This window comes from Coffea arabica, chromosome 2c, assembly GCF_036785885.1.
Source record: "Coffea arabica cultivar ET-39 chromosome 2c, Coffea Arabica ET-39 HiFi, whole genome shotgun sequence".
NCBI classification, from domain to species: domain Eukaryota; kingdom Viridiplantae; phylum Streptophyta; class Magnoliopsida; order Gentianales; family Rubiaceae; genus Coffea; species Coffea arabica.
Genome location: NC_092312.1, coordinates 14,267,282 through 14,282,571, shown reverse-complemented (window position 1 = coordinate 14,282,571; position 15,290 = coordinate 14,267,282). Strand labels below are relative to the sequence as shown.

Sequence of the window (15,290 nt, the reverse complement as noted above, 5' to 3'; positions counted from 1 at the left end):
GAATGAATAAATTGGAGAGGCTAACATGGCATGGGGCAAATGGAGGAGGTTAAAGGATTACTAATATTTTCTTTGGTAGAAATTTTCTTCTTCTTCTTCTTCCTCCTCCGTTGATTAGACCATCTGGACTAGCAAGAAACCACAAAAAATATTGGTTTGTGCCTCATTTTTATTGGAGAATGGTGTTACTAAACCTTCAATTTGACTTGAATGTTTTTGGTAGCAGATGCAAAATGAGCATGTAAATTTTATTAAAGAGTGGTTAGGATCAACTATGTGTTGCTCATATTGATGATGGTTTATTATCAAAGATGAACTTTGGGAGGCGTTGAGACAAGGGCTATTTGCCTCCACGGGATAGCTCGAGTGGTCCGCTCCCCCTCTTTAAAGTATGGCGACTTTCCTGACAACCAGGATTCGAGTCCCGCTGTTAACGCGTTCGGGGGATGGGGCCTCTCCACCCGAGTCGGAGTGGGATTAGTCAGGCCCCGTAAGGATTGACCCGGACATCCACTCCATCAGAAAAAAAAAAAAAAAAAAGAGAGAGACAAGGGCTGTTTGTATTTATGAAGGAATCAATCTTAAAACTTTTATGGATCTCAATCTTGAGTTGAATATAAGCATGTTTCGTAGGTTAGTCTTTTGTGACAATTCGATGATAGAAGAGTATGCAAAAGAAATGATTGTAATAAAAGAAAAGAAAAGGGTCATAACGTCGTCAAATCATACTCTACTATGTACTAAGTTCACAACTTGAGAATTAAGGTTCATTTTTCTCCAATAATAAATTTTGAAGATGTATGCACAAGGGTCTCGTGGTGAAGTAACATTATCGTCCTTTTTAGTTAAGATTATAGAAAGAAAAAAGAATCAATTGAATACGTAGTTATAAAGCTGTAATAGACGGCCTATACTTGAGACAATAATTGACCACATAATTTGCACAAAGAAATTTAAATAAAACGATCAAGTTTGATTCTTATCAAGTTTTAGAAAGGCATTCCAGGGTAGGGAAACTCAACAATAGAAATACTACTACTAGTTAAAAGAGTTATACAAACACAACAATAAGCCGTAAAAGCCCTTGTGTCCCGTCAATTTCTTAGCAACTTGCATGGACAAAAATGTGCCCCGTGGAGAAAACGGAAACTCAGCAAGCGGTATCTCAAGACTGCTATAGCCAACACAAGTTGACTCGATTGGTAAGTTTGAATTTCACTATTGACGTGAGGGTTGCGAGAATTTGCCTAATATTTAATTCAAATCGAGATAAATTTCCTTCAAATAACCTTAATATTAGACGATGAGGTATAACATAAGAATGTTTAAAAATTGCATGATTTTAGAGGACAAGTCTCAATTATACATAATAATATCCATAATTATTTATTTTATTTCAAAAATTTTCTTGTCAAAGACATATGTACAAGAAAGTGATCTTCTCGTTTCTTTGCCTCACTTTCCTTTAGTTCACTTTTTCACGTACTTTTTTATACAGTCTTACCATCAAACAAATTTTTTAAAAACATATATTTGTTTTTAAACACGTATATTTATTTGGACACATGTAGATACCATGATATCTTCAAATTGTCACCCACACACATTAGTTTGGACATGTGTGAAACTTTTGTCGATAAATCTCTTTTACAATGACAATTTATACTTTAATATATATGAATGAACGCTTGCAATATATGTAAATTCGGAGATAAAATCCAAATAAAAATGATGTAATATACACTAAAACCTGTTAATATATGTACTTTCAATATATATATATATATATATATATATATATATATATATATATATATATATATATGAAAGATTTATCATGTTTATGTTTAATGATAATAATGTAAACGTCTTACTAGTTCCGTTGGCTCAATGCTGTCTTGTTTGGGAAGTCATTTTTTTTTCATATATATATATATGTTTATTAAATATTTTTTTACCTTACATATATCAAATTACTACAGTCCATTTTTTTTTTACAAAAACTCAAGAAAATAGTAATCCAAAGGAACCTAAATTTGTTTCTGAAATCCGTAAAAGAGCTTTGTACTTGTGCACCCCCCCCCCCCCCCCCCCCCGTAGAAATGATTAATCACTGACTCGTACTGGCCTTTATTTATATAGAAGGGAATTTTTTTTTTTAAATGACTCTTTCTTTTGATTATACAAATACCACCATTTCCATTTAGTTTTATTTTTTTTTTGGGATGAATAATTTTTACTTTTTCTTGAGAAGAAAGTAAAGACCGATAACGACAAATGATGTGACATAACGAATGATTAGAAATTAAATAAATTAAAAACTCCAAAAATTGATAGTTAGATTTTAGAATCATACAAAAGTCAAAAGCGCAACTTTTAGGTTTTAGCACCACAATTTATTGATTTGTTTGTATAAAAAACCATTTTTTGGAAAAACCATTTTTATATTATGCCATAACGTGGCCTAAGTCATCCACGCAACACCGAACATGCCTCTGCCACGCATTACATCCCCCCCCCCCCCGGGGCCCAAAAAAAAAGGAAAAATTAAAACCAACACACAGTCACATACTTCTCATTCATTCCTTTGCGTTCTTCCGACGTTTAAAACCCATCTCTCTCTGTCCCTCTCATTCACTTTCTCTCACTAAACTCTGGAATTTACCACTTCTCTGCCTAAAATCTCAGGCTGCAAAGATGAATATATTCAGATTAGCTGGTGATATGACGCATTTGATGAGTGTTTTAGTACTTCTTCTCAAAATTTACGCCACGAAATCATGCTCAGGTCTGGCTATTTTGCCCCATTTTTTTCGCTTTTATTTGACTAATTCTGTGTTTTTGGTGCGAAGAGCTTAAATTTACGTTTTTAATTTTTGAGCACGTTTTGTTTCAGATTTTTGTTAGTGGAACTAATTGTTTTTAGGTTTCAGGAGTTATTTAAATTTATTTTAAGCTAGCATTAGTGTCTGGAATAGAGTTGTCTCGGGTTTATGCTAGTAATTACTGTATTCATCTAATTGGAGTAATTTAATAATGTAAAAAAAGGCGAAAGAAAAGAAAAGAAAAAGGCATGGTATAATTGGATGGAGATACGAAGATGTTAGAAGTGAGTATTGTAGATGTAGATTATGCATTCCGAGTTACTTGAACAATTTGGGGTTAACTTTACTGTTAGTATTTCAGGCTGTGGTTTATTTTTGTTACTTGCTTGCAATTTTCCCAAAATTAGGTCCTCGTTTGGAAGGTGAGAAGGAAAATAAAACAGGCAGGAGTTAAGTTTGCATACATAAAATGATGTAGTGCATTGGGTGTATCATTTGATAGTTGATGTCTGAGTGGTTGAGTTTGTTGGACTGAGTTATTTAGGATGGAAATGTTTGCTTCTTTCATATGTTTGGCAGGTTTTATGTAGCCGTGTAGATATATGTAGAGGTTTTACATCCATATGTAACTTTACAGCATGATTTGATATTACTATTAGATTGATTAGGGCTTTGCTCCTGTGTGAATGAGTTGATCCTATATATGTAAGCAACAAACTCTTTGAGATCTTTCTTTTGTTCTTTTTTTTTCTTTAGCTGATGAAACTACGCTGAGATGCTTATGAAGTCTACCCTTAGATAAACATCTCAAAATATTAGTTGTGCTTATAAGCTTTTAGCAAAGTAGTGTTTTTAGTGTTTAACATTTTTTTTATTCAATCTCAGTAGATCAAAGAAATGTACAACATACAAGATCTGAATAAGGTTATACCCATGTTTGGGACTATGATAATATATATCTCTCTGTCTCTCTCTCTCTCTCTAAAGTTGATTTGGCCAGTTAGATCTCGCTTAGTTATTTTTCTAAGAATGAAGTAGATGCGCATGAAATGTGTTTTGATGGATTCTGCGTTTGGCATTAGCTATTGGTCTGACTGTCAGCCTGCATATAATTGGGCATGTCCAGGGGTGCAAATAGAAATGATGCAGTTTCATTTGATTGAGAATTGGAAGAATACTCAGAAAGGTTGAAGAATGGTTCACTTAAACAAATTGTACATAAATTAACTAGTATAGGGTACATAACTGATTGGGGAAAATATATATTGAAAAGCAAGTGGGTTGATAACGATCTCAAAGATTTACATCATCTTTCTATCAGAGTCAAGGAAGATAAATTAGCTAATATTCCCTAGGATTCTGCATTTTGTAATCTCCTTTTTGTCCAAGAAGAATTCTTGTCAAGCTTGTGGGAATTATGCAACATGACATGCTGAGGAATGACCGCACTAACCCGGGGGTTTCCTGATGAAGTTTCCTGGTTGAGCATAAACTGCATGTCATAAATTTTTTCCTTTTGTTTAGAACATCAAAATTGGGACAATCTTCTTTTGCTTTTAAGAGGACTGGTGGATCTTCATTGGAAAATCTTGAATTCTGCTTTTGAACTTGCTGCTTGCTTTATGCTGCCCGCACATGCAAATGTTCTGTTTGAAATTTTGGTTTTGTGTTTAATTATTGATTTTCTTAGATGTAGGGAAAATATGAGGGAGCAATTACTATACAGTAAATTGGAAAGATCAGAAGCAATAGCTGTAGTAAAAAATGCTGGAAAATACATACTGGAATGAAATATTTGCTATATGCTCAGAGAAAAGTATATAATTACTCCAAACCCAAAAAAGAAGTCCTCAAAGCTTTTTTTTTTAAAATTTTTTGAATAAACTTTATGTTTTGCAGTCCATCCAGCTGCTGTAGAGATGATTTGTATTGCATTTTTGATCAATTGTCAAAAAAGAAATGGTGATACAACAATTCCTAGTGGAACAAAAAGTTAAAATAACTTTGCTGGATTGTGATTCTCTATCAGAAGTTTGATTTGATACAAGATGTTTGTTATTTGGATGTTTGGTACAAGCTGCTTGCTAATGAAGAATGTAGGAAAATTATTTCATTCTTTTCTTTGGGTGAAAGGAAGGTGGGTGGGGAGCCTGCCCTTTTGATGTTCATCATCATGTCAAGATTGTTGAGAAGTGGCCCGTTGTGTATTCTATGTTTCCAGTGATGCTTGAATAGTTAGCTGTTCCAAATAAGTATTTTTGCAACCGTCTGTAGCTCAGTGAAGCTGATATATCCTTGGTTCTGACTGCAAATGTATGAGACTCAGACTAATGTGTATAAGATTCTCTGAGGTATTAATGGGGTATTTGACTTGTTGTGTTAGACAAGATTTTAAGTGCAATGCTTTACATTCCAGCAATTCTATTATGACTTTTTTTGGGTAGTATCTCATTGGATGAGTTGAATGTGAGTAAAACTGTATGAATTCCTTGTTGATTATAAATTCGTCTGTTTGTCTTGGAAAATGACCGCGTGTGTGCCGGGGGGGGGGGACTTCGACTGGTATTGTTTTCCTTATCCGTGGGACTGAGAATTTACATTTCTGCTCATGGTCCTAGTTTAACTCGCGGTGTTTCATTAGTCATGCATGTGGAAATTGGATGTTTTGCTTTTATCTTTAGGAGGGATTGCTGATAGGATCCAGTTTGGTAGTTTGAGTTTACAAATTGAGTGATGAGCTCATCATCGAGCTGAACAACTATTTGATTTTAGTGTTTGAGTAGACTGCTACTTTTTTTGCATCTATCTTCAGAGATATGTGTCTAGTGACATTTGTTAGATTTAAAAAAGCTGGAAGAATCTGAATTTGTTGATAATTTATTTAGGGATTTCATTGAAGACACAGGAGCTGTATGCGGTTGTCTTTTTGGCTCGGTACTTGGATCTGCTTACTGATTTCTTCTCTTTGTACAATTCCGTGATGAAAGTGGTGTTTATTGCGAGCTCTCTGGCAATTGTGTGGTGTATGCGGTATCACCGAGCTGTGAGGCGCACATATGATCGTGAACTGGACACATTTCGCCATTACTTTCTTATTCTGGGTAGCTTTGTCTTGGCTCTCATTTTTCATGAGAAATTCACAGTTCAGGAGGTAAACTTCTTGTTTTGCAGTTGTTTTGTTCGATTTATTTGTGTCTATATATTTTGTCTTAAAGTTTTGAAAGCCATTCATTATTACCAAATAGTTTGTCTAGATTGTAACAGGAATTAATTATGTGAGTGGTAATGTTGTGACTTGCAAAACTCTAGAACTTAGCTTGCCACCTCTGGCTGAGTATCAGATTAGCCTTTATCTATTAAAAGAACTTCCGAATTTGGTGTAGTGATTAGAGTGATTTGTGATATTTGAAGGCTGAAATTTTCTTCTGTTTCTGAAAACTTCAACCTTAAGCAAAATTACATTCAATGTGATATTTGAGATTGTAATTTTAGTTTTCCTTTGAGATTGTACCTTAGTTATTAACTTCTAGGGACTATTGTGCTTAGTTTAGTACTTATTGATTTTTAGACCCACAGTGAAGGCAAAGGAAAGGAAGAGAAAATGTGCTGGAATGGAGCACAAGGATTTCTTTCTCAATTTCTCTTTGGACTAACAACTTTTGACTGCGGTTGAAATTTGGCATAATGGAAAGCTTTTGATGTCTAAATGTAGATATTTACTTCTTATTTTTGCTTGCAATTAGTTTTTCTTCTTGATTTTCTTTGGTAACAGGAGAACGATTTTCTCATATTTCGTTTGCTTTTCCTCCCAAAACACTAAGCTGCAAATAGGCCCGGAATGTTCTTGAAATAAATGTAGGAAGATGATTGAAAAACTTGTTTCTCAAATGCCAATGTTTATCAGAAGAAAAAATGTGCTCAAGTCGAGGAATATAATTGCCTTCACATTTTTCTCTTCACTCTAATTTATGGCTTTTGACAGAGGTTGAAATTTGACGTAATTGAGAGTTGTTGATGTCTAAGTGTAGATTTTTATTTCTTATTTTTGCTTACAATTAATTTTTCTTATTGTTTTTCTTTAGAAACAAGAAAACGAGTTTCTCAAAATTCATTCTCTTTTCCTCTTTTTAATGTTAAGTTGTAAATAGGGCCTGAATGTTCTTGAACTGAGATTTAGTAAGCTGATTAAACAACTTTTTGGTCAACTCCAACATTTATCATTACTTGTACAATTTTTGCATCTGGTTAGAAAATGAACTATATAGATCAAATTTAAGAAATGTGATCTTTGAATCTTATGTGATTTTTCTGCCTGAAGATATTTCTGGATCTTTTATTCTTTAAAGGACAAATAAGATGAGGCAAAGGCAACCTGAGGCTCTCTTTTTACTTCATCTGTCATGTGGAAAATTAGTTGACACTATACTAATCCATGGAATCAAGAATTATATCATTGCTTGCTCTTATGTCCTGACATGTATTCTCGTGCTTCTTGCATCTATTATCTAAAGCTTATGCACAAGTTGGTTCCACACAATTTTCACTCACACCAATTTATTTCTAAAGTTGTCATCAATATTTATTTTTCTGTTCACAGATCTAATTACCCCACTTGTTTTGCTCATTACATTTCTGATATCATTGCAGATATTTTGGGCGTTTTCAATATACTTGGAGGCTGTTGCAATTCTTCCCCAGTTGGTTCTATTGCAAAGAAGTGGGAATGTGGACAATCTGACTGGACAATATGTCTTCTTTCTTGGGTATTTTAGACTTTCCTTTTGTTTGACTACTTCTCAGAAATACGACTTAGTTAACTTTACTTGGTTTGGAATGACTTTGGGGAAGCATGAGTAGTTGTCTTTATGAATCTAGTTTCATGCAACATCCATAATAATGTCGAAACAATTTCAGCTTTAGAGATATGCCCTGATACGCAATGGTGCTTATGCAGGATGGTTGCAATGGTACCTCTACCGAGACATAGTTGCAATATACTTGTCAAAAAAGTTGATGGATATCTTGGATTCACTCTGCTTAGCCTTTGTTTGTTTGTTATATGATTACAGGGCATATCGCGGGTTCTACATCTTGAACTGGATTTACCGCTATTTCACAGAGGCACATTTCGGTCGATGGATAGGTAAGAGTTTTGACAGTGGGGTGTATTATTCTAACATTTAACCTTAGTTTATAACATTTTACCCTAAACGTTTTACTTTTTCTCAGCTTCCATCTCTGGTCTCGTCCAAACAGCGCTTTATGCAGATTTCTTCTATTACTACTTTATCAGGTAACTAGATCTAAACTTAGTAATGATGGATCGTTCTGGTTCTGTAATGTACAAAAACTAACCCAGAAATTGGTTTTGCAGCTGGAAAAACAACGCCAAGCTTAAGTTGCCAGCATAAATACAAGCTTGTTCATAATTGATACTTCTTCTGCTATAATCACTAAAAGTTTGCTGCTGACAGAACTTGCCTACAAGATAAAACTTGTTATCAGATGGAATTATCTTGGTTGCAAAGTCAAATTGATTTGACAGTGTTAGATGACGTATCTACTAGCTTAGCTCATACCATCTTTCTGATTAGTTGAAATACCCCTGTTCATATCAAAGGGAATGTCCTAAAAGTTTGTTTACATTCCCATATAACGTAGAGCTGATTGTAGAAGTTCAGAATCAAAGGTGGATAATTTTGTTTCTCTGCTCCTGCAAAATACTGATTCTTATTGCCACAGTTTCGACGATGAACGAGCCTTTAGACTAATCTTCATTTCTTGTTTTCCCCCATTTCATTTATCTTTTTACGTTCAAGCACACAACTACTTAGAAGGTTGGTTCTTGGATACTACCTTCAGCTAGAGGGCAATTGCAATTTCCAATTGACCTCTATTTCAAACCAGAAGGTTGGTAAGTTTGGTTTAGGAAGCCAGGATACATGCGAGGGCGTAAAGTTTCAAAGCTAGGTGGTTGGTCATGTTTTCAATTTGTTTTGCTCCTTGGCTGTGTAAATTTTCAGTCGTACAGTTTGAAGTTGGAATGTTCATCTATTGGTGTTCAGGTTGTAATGCAGATGAAAGTGACATTTGGATTCCGAAACTTGTCGAGATAAACTAATTTTGTCATCGACCAATTGGCATGGTTGCTTGGTTGTCTCTCTTGGCCCTGAGATAAACAACTAAAAGAGAAGTTTACTCGTAAATGTTTATGCAAATTGCTGCTTCATTTCGAGAAAATTTTTGAAGGATGGTAAAAATATAACAAACCCTTTGACCTTGTCCTACTTATTATCGTAGAAATGGTCAAAATCAACTTCCAACTGTCCTCCTGTTGGCTCTGACCTTAAATCTGAATATTCTGATGATTTGAAACTTCCTTTAATTAATTTTTGATTGAATATCCTCGACAAGACTCAATCTTATACTTCAAACAAAAACAAATTTAATTTCATTATGCGACACAAAGAAAAAGGGTACCTATATCCTCTTTTTAAATTGTTCTATTCTAATTTAACATTACAAAATAATTGTACAGTACCACAAGAAAATATCCGTTTTTGTAATTTTCAAAAACAAAAAAACTCCAGCTTCTCATCCCAAAATCAATCATCCATATAATATAAAAAGTTAGACTAGTGGCAGTTGGTATAAATAATTTTGGTCATTTTTTGAACTTTCAACTTCACTCTTACAAAAAATTTTTTTTTTTACCCTCATCATCTAATCACATTTTACCTTTATGGATTCGTAACTGCACTAATCTGAATGCCAAATTACTAAAACATTATAAACCAAAGTTCTTTAGTAAAAAATTCATATCAATTTGATTTACGTAAAAAAAAAAATTTGTATAAAATTAATTCATTTTAATTATTTTTAAATTGTACATGCATTATTGAGTGCACCCGTATAATAAAACCACCGTGGCAGTCCTCCTATTAGAGTCCTCCAATAAGATCCAAGAACGAGTACGACGCGTTTCGGGCACCCGACCCGATTTCCAAACATACTTCTTGTGTAAACCCTACAAATCCAAAGAATTCCCCAAAATAGATGTACAGTTCCTCTTTTGTCATTTCTTTTTCAATTTCTCTGCCATCAATCGAACCGAAATTTAGACCGGTGTATCCACTGTAAGCTCTCTGATTCCTTTGAATTTCTGTTTAGTTTTATTGGCTGCATTTAAAAAAATTTTTTGGTGCAGTAATTGCTCAGATAGGTTTAAATGTTCACTTTTGATTTTTGATTTTTTTTGCTACTTGCATGGATTGTTTGGATGAATTATCTGTAAGATCTGATTATTCTGTCTGATTGTGAATATTTTATATTTTCATTTTGTGATTGATATGTAAGTGAAAATATACATTTAGCTAACGATCTCTGGATTTTAAATTTTCTGGAATTCCAATGGTAAGAATATTAATCTTTTTCCATGTTTGCACTTGTAGAATTTACTCATGGTTGTGTTTAGGTAACATTAGGAACAGGAAAAAACGGTGATTTTTAGTGGGTATAAATTTCCGTGGAAAGTGGTTCATAATATCTGTTCTGCTATGGTTTAGGTACTTGCTATCTCGACTTTATTGTGTGAAAATTTTATGTTTTTGCTACTGGATTTTAGGAGATTTTCCATTGTCAAATACCTTGTTTGAAGCTGTTTGGAGGGACTGTAGGAGTTGATTATCTCATATTATGCATTATTTCTGCGGTAGGTTTGACTAATGAGAACAAAAACACACAATGGGTGCAATTTTTTTAAAAAAACCTGATGGATAAGTGATGTGATAATTATTAGTTGTGGGTTAATTTGAAATTTTTGATAGAGTTATTGCTGTCACGTATTAGTCTGTTCATTTTGTCTAATTTTCTTTGAGGAATGACAGCAATGTCTGAACAGGGTTGTAAATACCAAGCAAGAATGGAATTTGGTTAAAAGGATAAGGAAGAGGATCAGGAAAAAATAGGAGCAGGTTGGAAATTAAATGGGTTTTGTTCTAGATATGTATGAGATTATGGGGAGTTGTTAAAAGTGATTAAAAGTGCTTTTTGTATGGTCGAGTTGTTAAATGGTGTCTGTAATAAAGGATTGAAGGGTAATTGAACTTTTTCCAGGTTAGTAATATGTGAAAGCAAACATTCTTTGATGGTATGTTGCTCTGGGAGATAGAAAGGCATTATCAAAGCATGGTGAAAAAGAACATAGGATCCCCAGCCCTTTTCTTTTTTCTTTTTTCAATAGTAAACCTCATTTTTAACAGTTGAAATGCTCTCAAAAATGAATGAGAATTAGAATCCTATCAGCTTTGTTCTATTGACAAAATTTGTTATATTCATTTTTCATAGTCGAGTTAACGGGTGCTTAATTTTTATTACTATATACCACTTTGCTGTGAAGATATGTTTCTAGTTGGCTTATGAATGTTTTTTTACATCTTAAGCACAGGCTAAAGATAATCGGGTCTAATTTGGGAAAATGGGTGGAGGATTTAGAGTGCTGCATTTGGTTAGGCCATTTCTTTCATTTCTACCAGAAGTTCAGAACGCTGACAGGAAGATTCCCTTCAGAGAGAAGGTGATATATACTGTCATCTCCCTTTTTATCTTTCTCGTCTGCAGTCAACTCCCTCTTTATGGCATCCATTCTACAACTGGGGCGGATCCTTTCTATTGGATGCGTGTCATTCTTGCCTCTAATCGTGGTACTGTCATGGAGCTGGGAATTACACCTATTGTAACGTCAGGACTGGTCATGCAATTGTTAGCTGGATCAAAAATCATTGAGGTTGACAACAATGTCCGCGAGGATCGAGCGCTTTTGTAAGTCGATTCTTCTCCCATGGTAGGATTGTGAACAGTTCTGGATTTGTGGCACAACCTTTCTTGCATTTGTTAACTTATTTTAGCACCTTGAATAGTTGATATTATCCGTAAGAACTTGGTCCTTTTTCTTTGTTGTTCTCTTGATTTTAGGTATCTTTATGTACACAATTTTTTTCTTAAGCAGGATCATTGTTTGGAGGAACAATTGGTGGATGTCATGATTTTAGAATTTTTTATGCAATACGTATTATTTCCAAAAGTTGATTATATTACCACTATACGAACATACATGCAAATATGCGCGCACACACACATTATAACTGTATATGAGTTAAATGGGGATTTAGCTGTGACAATATTATGTCCACTCTGAAGCCTCAAGTTTAATTTCTTTATCTTGGTATTTGTTCTCTTTGAAAATATAAATGTCAATTGTTGCCTGAGCTTATTCATACAAGCTCTGTGTCAATACTTTTTATTTTTGAACAGCCACTGGATTTACTGTTTTGAATTGACCAGAATTCACGCTTTTCCTTCAGAGCCTTTTTTTTTAAACCTTCTTTTCCTCCTAATTTCCTTAACTTCAAGTTTTACTGGATTCCTTCCTTTATTTTTGCTATTTTCTTTTTTTTTTTTTTGTAAAATTGTTCTCTGTTGATCTGCAGAAATGGTGCTCAGAAGCTGCTCGGAATCCTGATTGCAGTTGGTGAAGCTGTTGCTTATGTGCTGTCAGGGATGTATGGCAGTGTGAGTGAACTTGGGGTTGGCAATGCCATTCTTATCATTGTTCAGCTTTGTTTCGCTGGTATCATTGTCATATGCTTAGATGAGCTTCTTCAGAAGGGCTATGGTCTTGGCTCTGGGATTTCTTTATTCATAGCAACCAATATCTGGTATGTTGCCGATTCCACTTTTCACTTGTCATTCTTTTTAATGCTTTCCAATTGTTTAGGATTCATGATTTTTGGAGGCAGTGTGCTAAGTTGTTGCTAATCTTTTTAGTGAAAATATAATCTGGAAAGCATTTAGCCCCACCACTATCAATAGCGGGCGTGGTGCTGAGTTTGAAGGTGCTGTTATTGCTTTGTTCCATCTACTGATAACAAGGACAGATAAAGTTCGAGCTCTCCGTGAGGCCTTCTACCGACAGAATCTGCCAAATGTTACAAATCTTCTTGCTACAGTTTTGATCTTCCTCATAGTTATCTACTTCCAAGGTTTCCGTGTGGTTTTGCCTGTGCGCTCAAAGAATGCCCGTGGACAACAGGGCTCATATCCGATTAAGCTTTTTTACACCTCTAACATGCCCATCATTCTTCAATCTGCACTTGTAACAAACCTCTACTTCATCTCCCAGGTAATCTAGCTTGATGCTTCTTTGGTGCTTTGAAGCATTTTCTGTCTTTTCGTAAGGTGAGGCTAGAATGCAATACTATCTTCTTCATCTGCAGTTATTGTACCGAAGGTACAGTGGAAATTTCTTTGTCAGTTTGTTGGGCAAATGGAAGGAATCTGAATATTCAGGTCAGTCCATTCCTGTGGGTGGTCTGGCATACTATGTTACTGCACCATCAAGGTAAAGTTCTTTACTTCCTGAGAAAGTTTAATTTTCCATCCCCTTGCTCTGCTGATGGACATGGAAAAATACATGAAAACATCTGAATATTTTCACACTAATTTTTTAATCCTTATGTTTGGGAGCTGAATCTTTTTTCTTGATTTTGTTATCATTTATGTCAGTCTGGCGGACATGCTAGCACATCCCTTCCATGCGGTCTTTTATATAATCTTCATGCTCAGTGCCTGTGCACTATTCTCGAAAACTTGGATTGAAGTATCTGGATCTTCAGCTAAAGATGTTGCCAAGCAGCTAAAGGTATGACTGATCTGACTCTTAGATTTTTTGTTGTAATTAATAGTATTCAAGATATTTAAAATAGATTAGATTTGTTTTGGGCAACAATTTTTGGTTCTTTATGAAGAATTAGTAGTTTATTGGCTCTGGTACAATGCCCTTGTTTCATTGCTGTTTGGCCTTGAAACATGTCCTTGACTATGCGGACTGTGATTAATGCATAAGATATGGATATTGTAATTGTCCTTATTCATTGTACCCATAACACAAAAGAATTGGGACTTTGTTTCAGGGTGCCCTGCTATTACTCATTCAGAATAAACAGAACTTTTATGCTTTGTTTTAGTTCTCTCTGATTTGTTTTGTTGCTGAAAGTTCTTTAAGCAGTTGCATTTTATCTGGCATAGCTTTTGCGCATGCCCAACTTGTTGATTTAACCATAAGACTTTGAGCTTACTCATTGGTGCACAGCCGTGGAGGATAATATTTGATTTTGTCAATGCTTTTGCAGGAGCAACAAATGGTGATGCCTGGACATCGCGATTCCAATTTGCAGAAGGAACTGAACCGTTATATACCTACTGCAGCTGCCTTTGGTGGAATGTGCATTGGTGCATTAACAGTTTTGGCAGACTTAATGGGAGCTATTGGTTCAGGGACTGGAATTCTTCTTGCAGTTACTATTATTTATCAGTACTTTGAGACTTTTGAGAAGGAGAAAGCCAGTGAGCTGGGCTTCTTTGGATTCTAAGAGGGGAAAAACAATGAAATTATTAGATACAGGGATTCAAATGTTGCTAGTTGGTTCAGGATACAGGCTCCATAGGAACTACTCATCTGGGATATTACATGTAAAGCTGCTTGTTAGCACCCATGGATAGAGAGATTCAGGTTACGATTGTAGTCTAAAAGCTTTTGTTATCAGCGGAACTCGCAAATTTTGTAGAACTGTGTTGTCAAAGGAGAATGAAAGCTTACATCTCAGGTCATTTGCTTTTAATGTAGAATGCCTTTGGGTTTGTTTTCTTTTCTTTTCCCGAGACAGTAAAAGTTTCAAAGATTCCAGGGCAGATGAGCTCTCGATGTTTAAACAGAAATAATGATACTAACAATCTGTATTGGTTCCAGTCCCTTATCATGACAATGCAAAACGTAAATATGATCAAAACTTCTTATTACGCAAGCAAAACTGGCTCTTGGTGTTGGACTCCGCAATTGGGCACAGGCTTTAGTCCATTTGTCATATTCTAATATCGCCAAACAATCCAACTATTTTTACCGGTCGAGAAGACTGGTTGATTCGTCTATCTTTTCCCTAATTTCTTTATGCTTGCTTATATGTTGGTCACTAATAAGATTCTTGCCTGAATTTTCAATGAAGTGACTTAGATTACATCACTATAGGCTTCATCTTCCTTCCCTTGTTCACTTTTTTCTTTTGATAGAAAAAATCATTTCATTTAATATATATATGCATGAATAATAGAAAATGCCTCAAACAAATATGACACAGATATATAGAAATTTGAAATCAATAGAAGTGGCAGATCGTAATACAAGACATTTGGATTGTGTGGTATGTGCGAACTCTAAAATGTTGACATCATATAGAAAAACGAACAGAACCTATATTTTCGCCTGGAAAACATTTGCACTGCAGAGGCACAAGAATGCTGTGGTCAGTTGGTCTAAGAATTTTACAAGTCATTTTCATCAAGAAGTACCTCAATAATCAAGCTACAAAAGGAAGCCAACTGAACATGGAAAGGAACAGTGATAAGCAAATC

The 15,290-nt window shown here is 34.8% G+C and overlaps 2 protein-coding genes across 4 annotated transcripts; both read left to right on the top strand.

The window, feature by feature from the left end:
• The first annotated feature begins 2,555 nt into the window (after positions 1 to 2,555).
• LOC140004137 (ER lumen protein-retaining receptor A-like) lies at positions 2,556 to 8,596 on the top strand. 2 transcript variants are annotated; one of them, XM_072074498.1, is made up of 6 exons: positions 2,560 to 2,788; positions 5,711 to 5,976; positions 7,473 to 7,588; positions 7,895 to 7,968; positions 8,055 to 8,118; positions 8,200 to 8,596. In XM_072074498.1, exons 1-6 carry the CDS (start codon positions 2,698 to 2,700, stop codon positions 8,234 to 8,236), a joined length of 648 nt encoding a protein of 215 aa, XP_071930599.1. In that variant the 5' UTR covers positions 2,560 to 2,697; the 3' UTR covers positions 8,237 to 8,596. The 2 variants fall into 2 exon arrangements, with proteins under 2 accessions (XP_071930600.1, XP_071930599.1); XM_072074499.1 differs by lacking the exons at positions 8,055 to 8,118; positions 8,200 to 8,596 and having other exon boundaries at positions 2,556 to 2,788; positions 7,780 to 7,918.
• Positions 8,597 to 9,821: 1,225 nt separating this feature from the next.
• Positions 9,822 to 14,503, top strand: LOC113726207 (uncharacterized). 2 transcript variants are annotated; one of them, XM_027249795.2, is made up of 7 exons: positions 9,822 to 9,961; positions 11,267 to 11,645; positions 12,314 to 12,541; positions 12,651 to 13,005; positions 13,100 to 13,224; positions 13,389 to 13,524; positions 14,015 to 14,503. In XM_027249795.2, the coding sequence occupies exons 2-7, from the start codon at positions 11,302 to 11,304 to the stop codon at positions 14,252 to 14,254; spliced, it is 1,428 nt and encodes a 475-aa protein (XP_027105596.2). In that variant the 5' UTR covers positions 9,822 to 9,961; positions 11,267 to 11,301; the 3' UTR covers positions 14,255 to 14,503. The 2 variants fall into 2 exon arrangements, with proteins under 2 accessions (XP_027105596.2, XP_027105595.2); XM_027249794.2 differs by having other exon boundaries at positions 9,823 to 9,961; positions 11,272 to 11,645.
• The last annotated feature ends 787 nt before the right edge of the window (positions 14,504 to 15,290 follow it).